The 21,928-nt window shown below is 49.5% G+C and overlaps 1 protein-coding gene across 1 annotated transcript; it reads left to right on the top strand.

The window, feature by feature from the left end:
- Window positions 1–3,342: 3,342 nt before the first annotated feature.
- On the top strand, window positions 3,343–8,996 carry IFNG (interferon gamma). Its single transcript, XM_009906414.2, has 4 exons — window positions 3,343–3,465; window positions 5,897–5,965; window positions 6,747–6,926; window positions 8,868–8,996. The coding sequence occupies exons 1-4, from the start codon at window positions 3,343–3,345 to the stop codon at window positions 8,994–8,996; spliced, it is 501 nt and encodes a 166-aa protein (XP_009904716.1).
- Window positions 8,997–21,928: the final 12,932 nt, after the last annotated feature.

The raw sequence follows: 21,928 nt of genomic DNA, 5'->3' as shown, positions 1-21,928 counted from the left end.
CACTAACCACTTAGCCAGCACAGCATAAAACAAAAAATGAAAGGGAAAAAAAACCCTTTCATCAGTGGTCAGAGTGAAATCTGACTTGGCTTTGTGAGGGCATCATCATGTAACAGGGGTATGAACCGAAGGGTGTGAAACCTCACTTCTGCATGAAGGGTCAGATGACTTCCAGGCAGAGCACTGAAGAAAGAAAGGAAAAACCAAGAAACCCAACCAAAGAACAGAAAAGCAGCTTGGTTTCATGTCACCCTGTGCTTGGAACAAATGACAATCCAGCTGTGACTATGGAGCCACACAGAATCACAGAATGTTAGGGGTTGGAATCCACCATGGATTCAAATGCAAATGATTTGGAGAAGGGATTAGTTATTTCTGCATTATTTCTGCTCAGCTTATGCAGAACATTCAACCCTTTGTTTTGTACAGAAGCTGCTTAAATGATAACCTGACTGATGGAAGAGCTGACATGGATGTGAGGTGTTAAAAGTCATTCAAGGATGCTTCATAGGACTGTAAAAAATAAAAGCCAAGTGGAAATCTCTGGGTCTCTTTGCAAAAGGCAAGCACAGGCAGACAGCATCTTGTGGCACAGATAGATTTAGTTTTATACATAGCACAGAATCGATGATTCCTGATCCCAGCAGGTTGAGGGAGGTGATTCTCCCCCTCTGCACTGGTGAGACCCCACCTGGAGCACTGTGCCCAGTTCTGGAGCCTCTATTACAGGAAGGATCTGGAGGTGCTGGAAGGTGTCCAGAGAAGGGCCATGAGGATGAGCAGAGGGCTGGAGCTGCTCTGCTGTGAGGACAGACTGAGGGAGTTGGGGTTGTGCAGTCTGGAGAAGAGAAGGCTGCAAGGAGACTTCTTGTGGCCTTCCAGTATCTGAAGGGGGCTACAAGAAAGGTGGGGAGGGACTTCTGAGGGTGTCAGGGAGTGATAGGACTGGGGGGAATGGATACAAGCTACAGCAGGGTAGAGTCTGATTGGATGTTAGGAAGAAGTTCTTCCCCATGGGGGAGGTAGGAGACTGGCACAGGTTGCCCAGGGAGGTGGTGAAAGCCTCATCCCTGGAGGTTTTGGAGGCCAGGCTGGATGTGGCTGTGAGCAACCTGCTGAAGTGTGAGGGGTCCCTGCCCATGGCAGGGGGGTTGGAACTGGATGCTCCTTGAAGCTCCTTCCAACCCTGACAATTCTGTGATTCTATGATCATTCAGCATCTAGGAAAGGCAAATGTAGGAACAAAACCAGGTTCTCTTAATCCAATTGTGGTCCTTTACCCACAGTGCTATAAGTATTATATCATAAACCTGGCAAGAAATTAAGCAAAGAGGAAGCAAGCCACAACAGAGAGGTGATTCTGCCACTTTGCTCTGGTGAGAGCTCAACTGCAGCACAGGACTGGAGCCCTCAATATAGGAAGGACATGGACCTGATGGAGCAGGTCCAGAGGAGGGCCACAAAAATGATCAGGGGATTGGAGCACCTCAGCTATGAGGACAGGCTGAGGGAGCTGGGGGTGTTCAGCTGGGAGAAGAGGAGGCTCTAGGGACACCTAATAGCAGCCTTCCAGTACCTGAAGGGGGCTACAAGAAGGATGCAGAGAGATTGTTTGCAAAGGCCTGCAGGGACAGGACCAGGGGCAATGGCTTCAAACTACAGCAGAGCAGATTTAGATTGGATGTTAGGAACAGGTTCTTTACCATGAGGCTCATGGAACACTGGAACCCTGCTGTCTTCAATGCAGCTGTTTTGGGCATGTCTATTCACTTGGAGACTTTTCTGCCTGCCTTTTTCAGCCAGGCTTTTTCTCATCCCTGTCTTGCTGGTTCCATATTCTTTACACACAGGAGCAAATGAATGGACATTGGGGAACTTTAATTATTGCCAAGCAGAAATGGATGCATTGAGTATTAAATACTCTGCTCTTGCAAGTAGTAGACAACCATAGTTGAATTCAATATGGTGCATTGCTATATCCATGCTGAAACCTCATTTCCCCTGAGTCTGTTTTGGATATGGAGGTGAAGAATGAGGAAGTGGCAGAAATGCACTCAAGGCCCTGTGCAAAAGGACCTGGGAGTCCTGGTGGACTAAGTTATCCATGGGTCAGCAATGTGCCCTTGTGACAAAGAAGGCCAATGGGATCATGGGTGCATTAAGAGGAGTGTGTCCCGCAGATCCAGGGAGGTTCTCCTCCCACTCTACTCTGCCCTGTTGAGGCCTCACCTGCAATATTGCATCCAGTGCTGGGCTCCCCAGTTCAAGAGGGACAGGGATCTGCTGGAGAGAGTCCACAGAGGGCTACAAGGATGCTGAAGGGACTGCTGCACTGCCTGGGGAGGAAAGGCTGAGAGCCCTGGGGATGGTTAGTCTAGGGAGGAGAAAACTGAGAGGGAATTTAATCAATCTCCATAAATATCTGAGGGCTGGGGGTCAAGAGGGAGGGGACAGGCTCTTCTCCATTGCACCCTGGGATAGGACAAGGGACAATGGATATAAACTACAACACAGGAGGTTCCACCTCAACATGAGGAAGAACTTCACTGTGAGGTTCCCAGAGCACAGGAGCAGGCTGCCCAGAGAGGTTGTGGAGTCTCCTTCTCTGGAGCCTTTCCAGCCCTGTCTGGATGTGTTCCTGTGTGACCTGTGCTGGATTCTCTGCTCCTGCTCTGGCAGGGGGGATTGGACTGGAAGCTCTCCAGAGGTCCCTTCCATCCTGTGAGCCTGTGAAAGAACGCAAACAGTGCCCCACAAAGGGGCAGCAGCAGGGAGAACCTTTAGCTCTCTAAGTGACCCTGCAGAGCACCACGGCAGTGCCAGTGGTTACTGTAAACGAAGCCCCGACGGGAGCTGGCTGCCACACTGACCCTTTAACCACACCACACGCTTTCTTTTTCACAGAGTGTGCAAGAGCACGCTCGACCCCCAACACACACTCCTCAGCTGCCATCAAAATTCCCCCCCTCAACCACGTGTAAAAGACACTTCAGACCCTGCCACGTCAATGCTACCCATTGACGAACCACTGAGCATTTTTCCAAGCCCATGCTGCAGAAAGATGCTTTCGAGGGATTCCCTTCATCAGCCAAATCTGAAGGCTTCTTATCTAGCACTATCTTTTCTAAATATAAACAGCCTGTGATGATGAAATAATACAAAAAAAACCCCAGTCAAGACCAGGTATAAATACCACTGACAGGCAGATGAAGTTCATTAGTCTACTTTATTCTTATAGAAGATTTAACTACTAGGAGTTGAAGATCACTGCTCTTCAACTGGCACATCCCCCCCCAGAACTTCTCTGAGCATTTCAACTGAACCACCACCACCACCAAGAAAATGGCTTGCCAGACCTACAGCTTCTTTGTTCTCTCTGTCATCCTGATTTATTTTGGACAGTTTGGAAATAGCTTAAGCCTTCCTGATCTTCAACATCACATAGACAAACTGAAAGCTGACTTTGTAAGTATGGTCTTCTGCTGCACTGCTCCTGCTTGCTTGTGCTTTTCAGTCCAGACTTGAGCACTGCTTAACATACTCAGTGTGAACCAGAGGAAGGTGATCCTGGAACAGTCATTCCTACTGCACTTCTTCTTGCTTGTGCTTTGCAATCCAGACTTCAACACTGCTCAACCTACTGAATGTGCAGCAATAGAAGGTAACCCTGGAACAGCCATTTCTTACTCCACTTCTCCTTCTTGCTTGTGCCTTGCAATCCAGACTTCAGCATTGCTTAACATACTCAATGTGTACCAACAGAAGGTAACCCTGGAACAATCATTTCCTACTGCACTTCTCCTTCTTGCTTGTGCCTTGCAATCCAGGCTTGAGCACTGCTGAACATACTCAGTGTGTACCAGTGGAAGGTGTCCCTGGATCAATCATTTTGGTTATGCCTTTTAAAAAGGAGAATGTGGACAACTTCTTTGGTTTGGTTAACTCCTTTCATTAAACAGGATTCAGTTGTGGTTTTCATTTATCCCAGGGCCATTCTTCCTTTCACAAGAGCTTCTTCCAGCTCCCTTCCAGCCTTTGGTTACATGGAATGTTCTCTCAGAAGAAATCTTAATGAAATTTATGCTTAATATAATGAATCTTGGCTCAGTTCTGTTCAGATGTAATTTACTGACACTTCTGTTGGGTTAGTAATGTTGATGAGGGATTTAGTGTTAGTTAGCAGTACAAACAAAACTGAGAAGAGCTTTGGCTTAAAGAACTGCAGCTGATACTTACTAATAGCAGCAGCAGAGTGTGGCCTGAGAGTGTTTCCTACTGCTTATTCTTTTGCATCCTCCAGACATTCAGCTTCCTTAGCCCTGACTATGATCCAGCATCTGCTATTTGGTGACCTGACACCTGTAATGCTAATTCACCTGTCTTCACCTAGGAGGCATCAAAGTAGCTCACAGTTCATTCTCACTGCATTTTTGAGCTTTTCCCTCAAGTGCACGAAAGCAACTGCAAGGCTCTGCTCCTGCTTCCAGGCTCTGGTTTTGTCAGGATTTTGAGCATATGAGAGCAGAAATGTAGTGGAGGAATCACTCAAAGTGCCACAAAAAGAAGCCTGGTGTCAGGGAGGGATAGGACTGGGGGGAATGGAAAAAACAATAGAACTGGGTAGATTGAGATTGGATGTTAGGAAGAAGTTGTTCCCCATGAGGGTGGTGAGAGACTGGCTCAGGTTGCCCAGGGAATTGGTGGAAGCCTCATCCCTGGAGGTGTTTGCAGCCAGGCTGGATGTGGCTGTGAGCAACCTGCTGTAGTGTGAGGTGTCCCTGCCCATAGCAGGGGGTTGGAACTGGCTGATCCTTGAGGTCTCTTCCAACCCTGACAATTCTATAGTTCTATGCTTTGCTGTTCATAGATTGACAGGAAACAGGCTGTGACTTTGGCTTTGTGCCTTGAATTTACCATTAGCACAAAGGGGAGAGATTCTGACGAGGCAAGATCTAATTTTGTGAGCGAGATCCTGAGCACCTGCTGCAGAGTCAGTGCAGGAAGCTCACCAGCTCACAGGGCAAGAGCAAAACCAAGGCTGGGCAATGTGGTCAGCACGGGGAGCCAATCAGCCTGTAGGGGGGTTGCTGTCAGCCTGCAAGTTTTCCCTCTGCACTCGTTGCAGTTAAATTAGTGAGCAGGCAAAAAGGGAAAGAGTGACTGCTGTATACAGGGGAAAAACAAAAGGGGAAAAAAAAGCAGAAAAAAAAAAGGGAGAGGGAAAAAAAAAGACAAACACAGAAGAGGAAATGATTCACTTTACCTTTCCTTGGTGGGAGAATCATATTGCTCTTTGTTTCTCAGTACATGCTGCAGATTATGGCTGACATCTGATGGTTAAATCCCATCCCTGTGGGGCTCTCTCAGCAGCAACCTAAGCTTCTGTATCCCCACAGCTGACTGCAGGCTGCTGGACTGCTCTTCAGTTCTACAGGCTGCAGGTTTATGAGTAAAGCTGTTTGTTCCAGATGAGATTTTAGTGAGGCTGGAGAAATTCTCAAGGCCACAGACTACCTCCTGGTGGATTTCAGCTGGGCATAAACCATGGCAAGATCAGAGCTGGCGGTTCTCTAGCCAGTTGCTGTGCTCACAAACTTGGATTTTCAGCTGTCAATACCAAACCTTGCAAGGAGTGTTTGGTAAAATAGATGGTGCTAGATATGCAGATGAGCTATGGCAGGAGAAGACACTGAAAGCACATTCATTCCATTTCTGGTACTGGGCAGTCCTCCAATACCATTTGGGGCTTTGAGAAGTGAAAGCATGGTAATAGCTGCAGGCCAGTGCTGCAAAAATCACATCTCCCCGGTTCTCACTGCTCATCTGAACAGAGAATGCAAACTGGCACCGTGCTCAGCAGGGTTGGTACAGCAGATGTGTTTGCTCTTTGTTGCAGAACTCAAGCAATTCAGATGTAGCTGATGGTGGACCTATCTTCACAGACAAACTGACAGCTTGGACAGAGGTGAGTCAGACCCAGAGAGGAAAAGCATCTCAGGTGCTCTGCAAGGGACTTTTGGTACAAAGAAGCTCTCAGGGCCAGTGATAGCAGCTGGGGTAGAATGAATATGAGCAGGGCCTGCTTTGGTAGCTTGGAAATGAGGAAACAATCCTCACAAAAAGACTTCCTGTGAGGTTCAAGGTGCTTTATGCAGCACCACGAACTGATCCTGAGGCATGTCCAAGTCCAGAAGATGAGTTGCAGAGGACTGCAAGGAAGCTGGGGAAGGGCCTAGGGAATAAATCTGATGAGGACTGACTGAGGAAGCTGGGGATGCTTAGTTTGGAAAAGAGGAGGCTGAGGGGAGGCTCTCCATAACTACCTGCAAGGAGGTTGTGGAGAGGCTGGTGCTGGTCTCTTCTCCCAGGTAATTAGTGACAGGACAAGAGGGAATGGCCTCAGGGTGCCACTGGGGAGGTTTAGACTGGACAGCAGGAAAGCTTTTTTTCATGGCAAGAGTGTTCAGGCATTGGAATGTGCTGGGCAGGGAGGTGGTGGAGTCCCCAAGCCTGGCTGTGTTTGCAGGTGGTTTGGCTGTGGTGCTTGGGGCTGTGGTTTAGGGTTGACCCTTGCAGAGTAGGGCTCTGGGTTGGCCTTGGTGACCCGGAGGCTCTTTCCCAACTTGAATGTTTCTGTGATTTCTGTGACCCTGCTTCAAGGAGCAGTGAGGACCCTGGTGTGGTGCACTTCCTTTTCCTGATGATGGCCACTCACAGACCTTTCTTTCTGACTGTGTTTTCAACAGAGAAATGAAAAAAGGATCATTCTGAGCCAGATTGTTTCCATGTACTTGAAAATGTTTGAGAGCACTGACAAGTCAAAGGCACACATCAAGCACATATCTGAGGAGCTCTACACTCTGAAAACCAGCCTTCCCGATGGCTCCAAGAAGATGAAAGACCTCATGGACCTGGCAAAGATGCAGGCAAGGCTCTTCCTCTGCCTCTAAGGCTCATGACATTAGATTTTCCAGTTGAGATTTGAGTGTGACTCAAGCCAACAATGCTTCAGTTAACTGGGCTGGTAACCCCCTTGTGGCATGGCTGGCACTGAAAGATTTAATGTTTCCAGCTGCAGGCCTGTGGTGTGGGGTGTCAGTGTGGGGGCTGCCCTCCCCAGATCTCCTAGGGTTTGGCACAGAGGTGCCAGCAGTGCTGCCTCATTGCCTGCCCACCAGAGCTGCCACTGATGTGGCTATTTGTGGTTCTGTGGGAAGGTTGTGACTGTCAGGGCAAGCTGCTGAGGGCTTTGGAGGCACTTAGCTTATTGAGCCAGTGGCACCAACCACTGACCTCAGGCTCCCCAGAGGGCTTGTGGAATCTCTGGAGATGTTCCAGACCCATCTGGATGTGTTCCTGTGAGAACTATGTTGGATTCTATGGTCCTGCTCTGGCATGGGGGTTGGACTGGAAGATCTCCAGAGATCCCTTGCAAACCCTGACATCCTCTGATCCTCTGACCTGTGATCCTCTGATCCTGTGATCTCTGCAGAAGTCCGGCTGAAAAATGGCACTGGCCTCTACAGAGGCCACAGAGAGGACCCCAATGGAATTAGCTTCTTGTGGGCAGCTCATGTGTCACCTCAACATCTACCATGCAGCAAGGTTTCACAGAGTGTGACTGATCTGTGGCACCTTGCAAAGTAGCACAGAAAGCAGAAAACAGCAAATCTGTGGCAAAGTGGCTCTTTGGAGCAGCAATTAGGAAGCAGAGACACTAGGAACTGCAGATTTGAGAGGCAGGAGGCTGAGGGGACACCTCACTGCTGTCTACAGCTGCCTGAAAGGCTGTTGTAGAGAGGTTGGTACTGCCATCTGGCAGCTTGCTTTTGCATCACCACTTCTGGCTCAGAGTGCTAGAGGCAAGCCAAAGGTTTTCTTCCCACCAGAGGCACAGTTTTAAGACTTGCTGAGCTGTATGAAGAGAAATTCACCTCTGGGCTGAGCAGCCAAGTCCCTGCCAGGAGCACTGCATGCAGCTCAGCTCCCAGCTCTGCTGCCTTCAGCTTTGCACAGATGGCAAAACCAGCAGAAAACCAAACCACAGACCTCATGAAATGGAGGGTAGCTGCCACTACAGATCCTAGCAAGGTGAGGCTCTCAGGAGCCTCCCTGTGTCCAGGAGGAGCAGGGAGGGCATTGTCCCTTTGTACTGGGCTCTGGTGAGGCCACACCTCGAGTACTGTGTCCAGTTTTGGGCAGCTCAATTCAAGAGAGATGTGGAGGTGCTGGAGCCAGGGCAGAGGAGGGCAAGGAAGCTGGGAAGGGCCTGGAGAAGAAATCTGATGAAGAGCAACTGAAGGAGATGGGAATGGTTAGTTTGGAGAAGAAGAGGCTGAGGGGAGACCTTCTGGCTCTCTACAGCTCCCTGCAAGGAGGTCGTGGAGAGGTTGGTGCTGGTCTCTTCTCCCAGGTCATTAGAGACAGAACAAGAGGGAATGGCCTCAAGCTGCCACTGGGGAGGTTTAGACTGGACATCAGGAAAGCTTTTTTGCGGGCAAGAGTGGTCAGGCATTGGAATGTGCTGCCCAGGGAGGTGGTGGAGTCCCCAAGCCTGGCTGTGTTTGCAGGTGGTTTGTTTGTGGTGCTTGGGGCTATGGTTTAGGGGTGAGCCTAGTAGAGTAGGGTGCTGGGTTGGCTTTGGTGATCTTGAGGCTCTTTTCCAGCCTGAACCTTTCTGTGATTCTATGTCCATCTGGTTAACCCTGGCGGCAGTGCAGCTTGTAGGATGTGACCTGTAGGATGTGACCTGTAGGATGTGACCTGTTGGATGTGACCTGTTGGATGTGATCTGTAGGATGTGACCTGTAGGATGTGACCTCTTGGCATGACCTTCTTTCCCTGTGTCTTTCTCTTGCCTGGCGCAGATGAGCGACCGGAAGGTGCAGCGCAAGGCTGTGAACGAGCTGTTCAGCGTCTTACAGAAGCTGATGGAGCCCTCGGGCTCCCACAAAACCAAACGGAGCCACTCTCAGAGGAGGTGCAGATGCTACTGACATCCTGTGACCCTGCAGTGCTGGGCTCCTGTGGCAGCAGTCTGTTGTGATGCACCTTTAGTGCTCTACTTCGGTGTCATTTCGCCCTTGGGTTTCAGTTTTTTGTACCTCTATTTATTGATATTTAATTATTTTACATACTTATTTATATAAAGGGAACACCAACTCAAGTATTTCTACCTCCTGCTACTACATGAGGAATGGCTTTGGCTTAAAATCTTCTGTATCTGTTGTGTCTTTGTTGACCTGAAAATAGAGAATAAGGCTCTGAGCAACCAGTTGTGTTAGGCGTCCCTGCCCATGGCAGGGGGGCTGGAACTGGATGATCCCTGCGGTCCCTTCCAACCCTGACAAGTCTGAGATTCTAATGTTTACCTATTTTCCATATGGAAAGCCTGAAGTGATGTGGTACTGCATTCAGATTTCTACCTGCTGCTGCCTTGAGGAAGAGATGCTGTAGCTTTAGCCTCGTTGTCCACCTACTTGGCACAGAGATGCAAGCAGCACTAGCGGGGGGGAAGTTTCTGTGCTCAGATAAACATATTAATGTCTGCTTACTTCTAAGCATGTCTAGATCACAGGCTCACAGGATGTTAGGGGTTGGAAAGGACCTCTGGAGATCAATGAGTCCAACCCCCCTGCCAGAGCAGGGCTATAGAATCCGGCACAGGAACACATCCAGACAGGGCTGGAAAGGCTCCAGGGAAGGAGACTCCACAGCCTCTCTGGGCAGCCTGCTCCAGGGCTCTGTCACCCTTACAGTAAAAAAGGTCTTCTTCATGTTGAGGTGCTACTTCCTGTGCTGGAGTTTCCATCCATTGCCCCATGTCCTATCCCAGGGCACAAGTGAGCAGAGCCTGTCCCTTCCTCCTTGACACTCAGCCCTCAGATATTTATAGACATTGATTAAATCCCCTCTCAGTCTTCTCCTCTCCAGACTAACCAGCCCCAGGTCTCTCAGCCTCTCCTCCTCAGGCAGTGCTCCAGTCCCTTCAGCATCCCTCTAGCCCAAATCAAGCAAGCAGACCTCCTTAGGGACAAGAAAATGCTGAAGCCATTTTGTCAACGTTGGGACTGTTGGCTAATTGCTGGTAATCATTCTTGTGCACTGAACTTATCCAGGAGGTCCAGGTACTTAGCAGCTCCAGAAGATGTGACTAACTTATTGCACTGACTTAACTTCAACTCACTGGTTTTGAGAAGCTCTGCAGTGAAGGGTTTTGGTTTTTTGTTGCTAATGAATCATTTCAGTGTGTCTGATGTAGTTTTATTTATTTGCTGGTAGCAGCAGGGAAGATTTTATCTCAAGGACTGTTGGGTTTGTACTGAAATAATATTTAAAAGGTTGGATTTGTCAGGGGAAACTCTCTGAAATGTGAATGTCAAACAGCAAGCAAACAAATAAATGAACTGTGCTTCCACATTTATCCACCAGTGTCTCTGTGAAAAGAACAACTCAGGTCTTGCTCTGTGTTGTCACCAAAGCTGGCCTGACTCTCTCTGGCTGGTGTCAGAGGGGCTGAGAGCAGCCAGGCAGAAAGGGATCTGGGGGTACTGGGCAACATAGAATACATAGAATACATAGAATACATAGAACAGTAGCTGAACATGAGCCAGAAGGGTGCCCAGGTGGCCAAGAAGGCCAATGGCATCCTGGCCTGCATCAGGAACAGTGTGGGCAGCAGGAGCAGGGAAGTCATTCTGCCCTGTGCTCAGCACTGGTTAGGCCACACCTTGAGTCCTGTGTCCAGTTTGGGGCTCCTCAATTCAAGAAGGACATTGAGACACTTGAATGTGTCCAGAGAAGGGCAACAGAGCTGGGGAGGGGTCTGGAGCACAGCCCTGGGAGGAGAGGCTGAGGGAGCTGGGGTTGCTTAGCCTGGGGAAGAGGAGGTTCAGGGGAGACCTTCTTGTTGTCTACAGCTCCCTGAAGGGAGGTTGTAGCCAGGTGGGGGTTGGTCTCTTCTCCCAGGCAAGCAGCACCAGAACAAGAGGACACAGTCTCAAGCTGTACCAGAGGAGGTTTAGGCTGGATGTGAGGAAGAAATTCTTCCCAGCAAGAGAGATTGGCCATTGGAATGTGCTGCCCAGGGAGGTGATGGAGTCGCCCTCACTGGAGGTGTTCAAGAAAGGCTTGGATGTGGCACTTGGAGCCATGGTTTAGTTGTCAGGAGGTGTTAGGTCCTAGGTTGGACTTGATGATCTCTGAGGTCTTTTCCAACCTGGTTGATTCTATGATTCTGGAAAATACAGACACTAGCAAATTTCTCTGCCAGTCAAAGTTATGGAGCCCAGAGGAAGGCCAGCCCGTCTGCTGGGCTCTCTGCAAGTGCCAGTCTCAGAGGCTTAGGTTTGGGGCTTGGGGAGGTAAATTGGTAGGATTTCCAAATTTTCAGCTCTTCAGGGGTTGTCCAAGCAAATTATCTGGTGGTAAACTGCTTGGGCTGGCTGTGAGCAAGGAAGATTTCCCTTGGGATTCCTGCTGACACAGGATCTCCAAATTCCCACACAGGAACACATCCAGGTGGGATTTGAATGTCTCCTGAGAGGAAGACTCCATAACCCTCCATGGCAACTTGAAGCCATTGCCCCTCTTCCTGTCCCTGCAGGCCTTGGCAAGCAGTCTCTCTTCATCTTTCTTGTAGCCCCCTTCAGGTACTGGCAGGCTGCTATTAGGTTTCCTTGGAGCCTTCTCTCCTCCATGGTGAACACCCCCAGCTCCCTCAGCCTGACCTCGTAGCAATCCCCTGATCATTTTCATGGCCTTCCATCAGGTCCATGTTCTTCTTATATTGAGGGCACCAGACCTGTACACAGTAGTACATGAGAATAGAATAGAATAGAATAGAATAGAATAGAATAGAATAGAATAGAATTTACCAGGTTGGATGAGACCTTTGAGATTGTTGAGTCCAACCTATCACCCAACACCATCTCAGCAACTAAACCATGGCACCGAGCACCCCATCCAGTCTCTTCCTAAACACCTCCAGGGATGGTGACTCCACCACCTCCCTGGGCAGCACATTCCAATGGCCAATCTCTCTTTCTGGGAAGAACTTCTTCCTAACATCCAGCCTAAACCTCTCCTGGCACAGCTTGAGACTGTGTCCTCTTGTTCTGGTGCTGGGTGCCTGGGAGAAGAGACCAACCCCCACCTGGCTACAGCCTCCCTTCAGGGAGTTGTAGACAGCAATAAGGTCTCCCCTGAGCCTCCTCTTCTGCAGGCTAAGCAACCCCAGCTCCCTCAGCCTCTCCTCACAGGGCTGTGCTCCAGCCCCCTCCCCAGCTTTGTTGCCCTTCTCTGGACACCTTCCAGCATCTCAACATCTTTCTTAAACTGAGGAGCCCAGAACTGGACACAGGACTCAAGGTGTGGCCTAACCAGTGCTGAGCACAGGGAGGTTCATGTTGCCTGTCTAGCAGCTATGGTTTTTCCATAGCCTCTGTAAAAATTACTTGGTTCTTGAACCCTCAATCATCACCATCTTGGCACACTCAAGCTGATATTTATCAGCAGTGGCTAGTGACAGGGAAATAAATGGAAACAATTATTCACTGTCAACCCTTGAGCTGGACTGAGGAAGCTAACAGTTTGTTTTCTCAGAGTTCTTATGAATTCTAAAATTACCTACAGGCCAACCACATAAACATCACACCAGCACACTGTAGGGAAAGAAATTCTCATGCATTTTGTGCCTGCCCCTCCAAAATCAGCTGCACTCAGATGGACAAGATAGGCATCTTTTAACAGAGAGAAGCCCAGGCTCAGATGAACCATGCAAGTCACCTCAGCTGAGCAGCTTCTGGCCTGTGATACAAGTTGCCTCCCTATAAGCATTTCACATGCCACTAAAAAACTTCGGGGAAAAGGGATTACAAAGTCCAATTCAATTTCATCTCACAGTAGCACAGAACAGTGGAGGTTGGAATGGACCTCCAGAGATAGAATACATAGAATACATAGAATAAACCAGGTTGGAAGAGACCTTCAATCACTGATCACTGAGTCCAACCCCCCTGGCCAAAAGCAGCATCACCCAGGGTAGTCCACACAGGAATGCATCCAGGTGGGGTTGGAAAGTCTCCAGAGAAGGAGACTCCACAGCCTCTCTGGGCAGCCTGCTCCAGGGCTCCAACACCCCTCACTGCAAAGAAGTTTCTCCTCATGTTAAGGTGAAACCTTCCATGTTCAAGTTTGTCTCCACTGTTCCTTAGTCTTATTGCTGTGCACCATCCAAAAGAGCTTGGCCCCCTCCACTTGACCCCCAGCCCTCAGCTATTGATAGGCATTGATCAGATCCCTCTCAGCCTTCTCCAGACTCAACAGCTCCCGTGCACTCAGCCCCTCTTCAGAGGGGAGATGCTCAAGTCCCCTAAGCATCCTCCTGGCTCTCCCTTGCCCTCTCTCCAGCAGGTCTCTGTCTCTCTTGAACTGGGGAGCCCAGATCTGGACACAGGATTGCAGCTGTGGTCTCAGCAGTGCAGAGCAGAGGGGGAGCAGAACCTCCCCAGCCCTGCTGGCCACACTTTTCTTGCTGCACCCCAGGATCCCATTGTCTCTCTTGCCCACAAGGGCACATTGCTGTCCCCTGCAGAACTTGCTGCCCACCAGCACTCCAAGGTCTTTCTCCATGGAGCTGCTTTCCAGCAGGGCAGCCCCTAACCTGTACTGTTGCCTATTGTTATTCCTCTCCTAATGCAGGACCCTGCACTGGTCCCTATCAGACTTCATGAGGTTTGCCTGCAGCCACCTCTCATCCTGTCCAGATCTCATTGGATGGCTTCATAGCTTCTTTTAATGAACATTTTGACCTTCTGAAAGGCCTGTCTCAAACCAGAGGTGCTTTCTGAGCACCTAAGAGCACCATCTGCCACTTAGATTCTAAATAGGGCCAGGAAGTATTTCTAGCATGAAGGTCTGTCCTTCCCCTAGAGTAGTTTAATGGCTCTAGACACTCTTTTTACTCTTTTTATCCACACAGCACTCATTGCACATGTTATTTTAATTTTTCTTAAACCATACAGAACATCAAACATTGTATTTTCAATATGTTAGGCCATTTGGAACTCCAAAGGGGTTCTGACTATAACTTCCTTAAGCTGTCTCAACCTTGAGTGTGGTGTTCAGTTTTGGGCTCCTCAATCCAGGAGAGATGTGGAGGTGCTGGAGCCAGGGCAGAGGAGGGCAAGGAAGCTGGGAAGGCCCTGGAGAAGAAATCTGATGGAGAGCAACTGAAGGAGCTGGGGATGGTTAGTGGGAAAGAGAGGAGGCTGAGGGGAGACCTCCTGGCTCTCTACAGCTCCCTGCAAGGAGGTTGTGGAGAGGTTGGTGCTGGACTCTGCTCCCAGGTCATTGGTGACAGAACAAGAGGGAATGGCCTCAAGCTGCCACTGGGGAGGTTCAGACTGGACATTAGGAAAGCTTTTTTCAGGGCAAGAGTGGTCAGGGCTTGGAATGTGCTGGGCAGGGAGGTGGTGGAGTCCCCAAGCCTGGCTGTGTTTGCAGGTGGTTTGGCTGTGGTGCTTGGGACTCTGGTTTGGGGGTGAGCCTTGTAGAGTAGGGTTCTGGGTTGGCCTTGGTGATCCTGAGGCCCTTTTCTAACTCCCAGGAAAGTTCTCTGGTTTTTAACCCTGCTTGGCCCTTTCCAAAGCACAGCATTCCATAGCCAATGATTAGGGCCACAAAAATGATGAAGGGAAACATCTGCCTCATGAGGAGAGTCTGAGGGAGCTGAGGGCTCTGTAGCTTGGAGAGGAGACTGAGAAGTGACCTCATTCATGTTGATGAAGATGTGCAGGGTGAGTGCCCAGAGGCTGGAGCCAGGCTCTGCTGGGTGATGCCCAATGCCAGCACAAGGGGCAGTGGTGGAAGCTGAGGCATTGGAAGCTCCATGGAAATGGGAGGATGAATTACTTCCCCGTGAGGGTGACTGGAAGAGGCTGCCCAGGGAGGCTGTGGAGTGTCCCTCTCTAGAGATATTCAAACCCTACCTGGATGTGTTCCTGTGTGATCTGCTCTGGGTGCTCCTGCTCTGGCAGGGGGTTTGGACTGGATGAACACTCAAGGTCCCTTTCAACCCCTAACATTCTGTGATTCATCCTTTCTGACAGATCTCTTTTCAGGACCTCCTGCTTCCCATGAGGTGTGACCCAAATGCACAAAGGCAGTCCCTCTCAGATGAATGTTTGGGTGCTTGTGTTAATGCATGCATGTCTATTTTCAGACAAACCCAAACCACCCTTTCTTCACCCTCAGCCCCCACAACTTACGGAGACTGAGTGCACATCATTCAGTCCTGCACTTTGGCAGTCTCTACAAGTAATTATTTGACTTCTTTATGTCCATCCTCATCCTCTCTCTATTCTTTATTCTTTTCTCTTGTCACTCACTGGGTTTGTGAAACTTAGCAGGACCTTGTGTGCTCGTATCAAATACTGTCACTTAGTGCAGCTGAACAGATGCTGTCACACTCTGTCCCATTCAGCTTCTGTTGGTATCCCTTATCTGTGGTGATTCTTCCTCACCCACACAAGAAGAAATGAGTGTAACAATGAAGTGTGGGAGTTTTAATTCTGATCTGGCTATTTCTTACTTGTAGCTAATTGTTGTTATCTTCACAGGAAAGTCTGTGGGGTTTGCTCCTTTTTACTGTTGTTGTTTTCTTCCTGGTAGTTATTTTTAGTTTGTCTCTATTCAAGTTAGAAGAGACCTCCTCAGCCACAGGCATAAGCAAGGACCTTCATAACAAATCCAGCATCAAAGAAGCTTTTGCTATTCTGACCTATCAGGAGCGCTGGAACGATTTTTCTACCTCCAGGGAGGAGTGAGAGAAGGTAGCTGGCATGGATATTGAAAATGTTTGGCTGATGGTTAGCCCAAGAAGAAAAAAAGTAATTTCTTTTCACTATAGCCCAGCATTCCATCCTGAATCACAGCATTCAGCTTGGAAAAGAGCCTCAGCATCACCAAGGCCAAGCCAGAACCCTACTCTGCAAGGCTCACCCTAAGCCACAGCCCCAAGCACCACAGCCAAACCACCTGCAAACACAGCCAGGCCTGGGGACTCCACCACCTCCCTGGGCAGCACATTCCAAGCCCTGACCACTCTTGCCCTCAAAAAAGGTTTCCTAATGTCCAGTCTGAATCTCCCCAGGGGCAGCTTGAGGCCATTCCCTCTTGTTCTGTCACTAATGACCTGGGAGCAGAGCCCAGCACCAACCTCTCCACAACCTCCTTGCAGGGAGCTGTAGAGAGCCAGGAGGTCTCCCCTCAGCCTCCTCTCTTTCCCACTAACCATCCCCAGCTCCTTCAGTTGCTCTTCATCAGATTTCTTCTCCAGGCCCTTCCCAGCTTCCTTGCCCTCCTCTGCCCTGGCTCCAGCACCTGGGGTACAGGGACACAACTCTTTATCTTACTGAGAGTTTCACACAGCCATGCAACTGGGGCAAAAAGCTAACTTTTCTGAAGCAGAATCAATTCATTTATACTTAGTGCTTGGACTGTACACTGGAGCTTATCTAGTCAATAAAATCTTGAAAGGAAAGGGGCAGCTTGTGTTTGAGCAGGCTATGGTGCGATGGTGACCTGCAATGAAACTGAAGCAAACATCCAGTACAGTACTGCCATCCCATAGCCTTCTTTTGCATCACCACATCTGTCTGAGAGTGGCTCTTTGGAGTACCAAATAGGAAGCAGAGTCACTAGGAACTGCAGATTTGAGAGGCAGGAGGCTGAGGGGACACCTCACTGCTGTCTACAGCTGCCTGAAAGGCTGTTGTAGAGAGGTTGGTGCTGCCATCTGGCAGCTTGCTTTTGCATCACCACTTCTGGCTCAGAGTGCTAGAGGCAGGCCAAAGGTTTTCTTCCCACCAGAGGCACAGTTTTAAGACTTGCTGAGCTGTATGAAGAGAAATTCACCTCTGGGCTGAGCAGCCAAGTGCCTGCCAGGAGCACTGCATGCAGCTCAGCTCCCAGCTCTGCTGCCTTCAGCTTTGCACAGATGGCAAAACCAGCAGAAAACCAAACCACAGACCTCATGAAATGGAGGGTAGCTGCCACTACAGATCCTAGCAAGGTGAGGCTCTCAGGAGCCTCCCTGTGTCCAGGAGGAGTAGGGAGGAGATTGTCCCTTTGTACTGGGCTCTGCAGCTCAATCCAAGAGAGATGTGGAGGTGCTGGAGCCAGGGCAGAGGAGGGCAAGGAAGCTGGGAAGGGCCTGGAGAAGAAATCTGATGAAGAGCAACTGAAGGAGCTGGGGATGGTTAGTGGGAAAGAGAGGAGGCTGAGGGGAGACCTCCTGGCTCTCTACAGCTACCTGCAAGGAGGTTGTGGAGAGGTTGCTGCTGGTCTCTTCTCCTAGGTCATTAGAGACAGAACAAGAGGGAATGGCCTCAAGCTGCCACTGGGGAGGTTCAGACTGGACACTAGGAAAGCTTTTTTTCAGGCAAGAGTGGTCAGGGCTTGGAATGTGCTGGGCAGGGAGGTGGTGGAGTTCCCAAGCCTGGCTGTGTTTGAAAGTGGTTTGGCTGTGGTGCTTAGGGGTATGGTTTGGGGGTGACCCTTGTAGAGTAGGGTTCTGGGTTGGCCTTGGTGATCCTGAGGCTCTTTCCCAATGTGAACACTTCCAAGTTTCTGTGATTATCTGTGCATTGCCTACCTGCTCTTGTTGGAGCCCTCACCAGCTGTAAGAAGAGGAAGAATGAATCCTGTTGTGATCTTACTCAGCTGCGGTCAAAGCTAAGCAATGAGCAGAGTTTGCAGCAAGACAGCAAGAGTTCAAATGCAGCACTTTAGAGCAGCATTGAAATCTTCTTATTTAGGTGCTCTTTGGCATAGCTGTTTGTTGATTTTAAAAAAGGCACTGAATTAGTCACAGGGCTGTCAAACAAGTTCACAGGATCACAGGATGTCAGGGGTTGGAAGGGACCTCCAGTGGCCTTCCAGTCCAACCCCGCTGCCAGAGCAGGACCATGCTATTTAGCTCAGGTCACACAGGAACACATCCAGACAGGCCTTGAAACTCTCCATAGAAGGAGACCCCACAACCTCTCAGGGCATCCTCTTCCAGTGCTCTGTGACCCTTACAGTAAAGAATTTCCCCCTTGTGTTGAGGTGGAACCTCCTGTGCTGCAGCTTACATCCATTGCTCCTTGTCCTATCCCAGGGAGCAAGTGAGCAGAGCCTGTCCCCTCCCTCCTGACCCCCAGCCCTCAGATATTTATAAACATTTATTAAGTCCCCTCTAAGTTGTCTGCCTGTCTCCTAAAAGCAATAAAAAAATATGAGCAACAAAAAAACCCCAAACAGCTTGTGGTTACTTTTCCAAGGCAGAGAAGAGTGAGAAGGAGTGGCTAATGTTAAGTCAAGGGTGAGTATTACTCCAAAGGCATAAAGAGAGACTGTATCACCTACTGATTGATTATCACAGGATGTTAGGGGTTGAAAGGGACCTCTGGAGATCTTCCAGTCCAACCCCCTGCCAGAGTAGGACCATAGAATCCAGCACAGGTCACACAGGAACACATCCAGACAGGGCTGGGAAGGCTCCAGAGGAGGAGACTCCACAACCTCCCTGGGCAGCCTGCTCTAGGGCTCTGGGACCCTCACAGTGATGAAATAAAATGTTTTACAGGCAAAGATATTAATGCTTTATATTCTTTAAAAGTCAAGGAGATCACCCATGGTAATTAAAAATTGCTCAGACACATAGACTCATAGAATTACAGCATTGTCAGGGCTGGAAAGGACCTCAATGATCACCTAGCTCCAGCCCCCTTGCCATGGGCAGGGACACCTCACACTAGATCAGATTGTTCAGAGCTCCATCCAGCCTGGCCTTCAAAACCTCCAGGGATGAGGCTTCTACCAGCTCCCTGGGCAACCTCTGTCAGTGTCTCCCCATCCTGTATTGCTGATTCAGAAAGGCAGGAGAAATAAACATTATGGAATTGGCTTCTCTCTGCTGAAGAATGAGAAGGAAAATGAAGCTGGAGATAAAAATGTTTGGGTAGAAAGTGGTTGAGATTGTTCACTTCACAGCCACGAGTGAACCCATCTCATAGAGTCATTGAATGGTCTGGGCTGGAAGGGACCTCCAAAGGTCATCCAGTCCAAACCCCCTGCAGTCAGCAGGGACATCCTCAACTAGATCAAGTTGCCCAGAGCCTTGTTTGCCTCACCTCATCTCAAATGGGTCTACACAGGCATGGGCATCCATATTGCTCTCTACAGCTACCTGAAAGGAGGCTGTAGCCAGGTGGGGGTTGGTTTCTTCTCCCAGACAAGCAGCACCAGAACAAGAAGACAAAGTCTCAAGCTGTGCCAGGGGAGCTTTAGGCTGGAGGTGAGGAGAAAGTTCTTCCCAGCAAGAGAGATTGGCCATTGGAATGTGCTGCCAAGGGAGGTGGTGGAGTCACCATCCCTGGAGGTGTTCAGCAGTGGTTTGGATGTGGCACTTGGAGCCACGGTTTAGTTGTCAGGAGGCGTTAGGTAATAAGTTGGACTTGATGATCTCTGAGGTCTTTTCCAACCTTATTGACTCTAAGATTCATCTGGAGCAGAAAGCCTTGCAGGGAGGAAAGCTGTGGTTCTGTCCCACAGCTGCCTCATCCTGGCACAGCTGCACAGCCTTGATGGACAAGGGAGCCCTTCACTGCCTGATCTAACCCAGGCCACAGGACACTGAGTTGTCACACACAGCAGCCAGGAACTTCTGGGAGAGGACAAAGATTGAGCTGGAGCCCTGTGTGGCCACAGCCTCTCTGCTAGCCCCGAGGAGGGTGCAGGATCCCTGCCATCTCTCAGATGAAGGCAGAAAGTGCACAGGGCTGGTGTGGTGCAAGCAAGGTGGTTAAACCCCACACAGCTCTACATCCCTTGCTGTCTCACACTGTTGCTTGAGCTGTGTGTGGGATGTGTAAACAGATGGTTTTCAAAAGGTCACACTGGAAAGATATCTAAAACATGAACAAATGCACTCAAGAAAAGGTACTCTGAGTGTTTTGCTTGCTGCCTACTTCCTATCACCCTGCTTGAAAGGTTGTCAGAGCTTTGGGACAGGCTGCCCAGAGGGGTTGTGGAATATCCTTCCCTGGAGAATTGCCAACCCCATCTGGATGTGTTCCTGTGTGACCTGTGCTGGATTCTATGGTCTTGCTCTGGCAGGGGGGTTGGACTCAATGACATTTGAAGGTCCCTTCCAACCCCTAACATCCTATGATCCTGTGATCCTTTGCCTTATGACTTTCTGTTACCCTAAGCCACTAAGCAATCACCACCCTGTAAAGAAAATGTGCATCATTCCCAGGTACCTTCCCACTACAAGAACAATTCTCTCCAAGCAAATCAAATGGCTCAGCAGAGATCACAGAATCATAGAATCAGCCACGTTGGAAGAGACCTCCAAGATCACCAAGTCCAACCAATCACCCAACCCTTATCTAATCAACCAGACCATGGCACTAAGTGCCTCATCCAGGCTCTTCCTGAACACTTCCAGGGATGTTGACTCCACCACCTCCCTGGGCAGCACATCCCAAGGGCCAATCTCTTTCTGGGCAGAACTTCTTTTCCAAGATGTGGGACTAGGCAGCACCATGCAGCTTGTTTCTGCAGCCACCTATCCAATGCCAAGGTGAAGCACACCCCAAACAAGCCAGCACACATCACACACTTTGGCCAAGCATGGCACAAAGCACTATGCCAAGCCAAAGGATGGGTCCTGAGATCCCTTTACATCAGCCAGCCTGAGGACAACCTGAACAGAGGCAATGTTGTTTGGATTCATCCCTTCAGGCAGGCAAGGTCCTCAGCTAGCCCTGTGGCTGCAGGGCTTTGCCTCCATTCTGGACCAGCACAGTGAGTGCTTAGCTTCATCTGCCTGATTATGAAATATGAGCTTGAGGAAAGATTGTCAAAGGAGGCAAAAAAGTTGCTGCACATTTCCTGGCTTATCTAATTGATGGAGGGCAAAGGGTTGGACAAACTGAATCCTCCTCTCTTCTGGAAAGTGAACATAGAATCACAGAATCAACCAGGTTGGAAAATACCTCAGAGATCATCAAGCCCAACCTATTACCTAATACCTAACACCTCCTGACAACTAAACCACGGCTCCAAGTGCCACATCCAAGCCTTTCTTGAACACCTCCAGGGATGGTGACTCCACCACCTCCCTGGGCAGCACATTCCAATGGCCAATCTCTCTTGCTGGGAAGAACTTTCTCCTCACCTCCAGCCTAAAGCTCCCCTGGCACAGCTTGAGACTGTGTCCTCTTGTTCTGGTGCTGGTTACCTGGGAGAAGAGACCAACCCCCACCTGGCTGCAACCTCCCTTCAGGGAGTCGTAGAGAGCAATAAGATCTCCCCTGAGCCTCCTCTTCTCCAGGCTAAGCAACCCCAGCTCCCTCAGCCTTTCCCCACAGAACATGGGGGCATAGGAAAGGCTAACTAATAGAGGTGCTGCTACTTGTGATCACCTTCCTTTTTTTCTCTTGGAAAAGAGGAAGAAACCCCAAACCCTAACAATTTCAATGACCAACATTTTACAGGATGACAGGATGTTAGGGGTTGGAAGGGACCTCCAAAGATCATCAAGTCCAACCCCCCTGCCAGAGCAGGAGCATAGAATCTGGCACATGTCACATTCATTATAAGCATCACAGCAGCAAATCTCCATTCAGAGTTGAAGGTCTACAGAATAAAGTTACAGATACATATCCTACTACTTCTTCACACCTTGTGGTGTCAGGTAATGATAGGACCAGGGGGAAAGGAAAAAAATTAGAAATGGGTAGATTCAGATTGGATGTTAGGAAGAAGCTCTTCCCCATGAGGGTGGTGAGAGCCTGGCACAGGTTGCCCAGGGAGGTGGTGGAAGCCTCATCCCTGGAGGTGTTTGCAGCCAGGCTGGATGTGGCTGTGAGCAACC

This window comes from Dryobates pubescens, chromosome Z (genome assembly GCF_014839835.1).
Source record: "Dryobates pubescens isolate bDryPub1 chromosome Z, bDryPub1.pri, whole genome shotgun sequence".
In the NCBI taxonomy this organism is placed as follows: Eukaryota; Metazoa; Chordata; class Aves; order Piciformes; family Picidae; genus Dryobates; species Dryobates pubescens.
The sequence above is the reverse complement of the archived record's forward strand: the minus strand, read 5'-3'. Positions and strand labels throughout refer to the sequence as shown.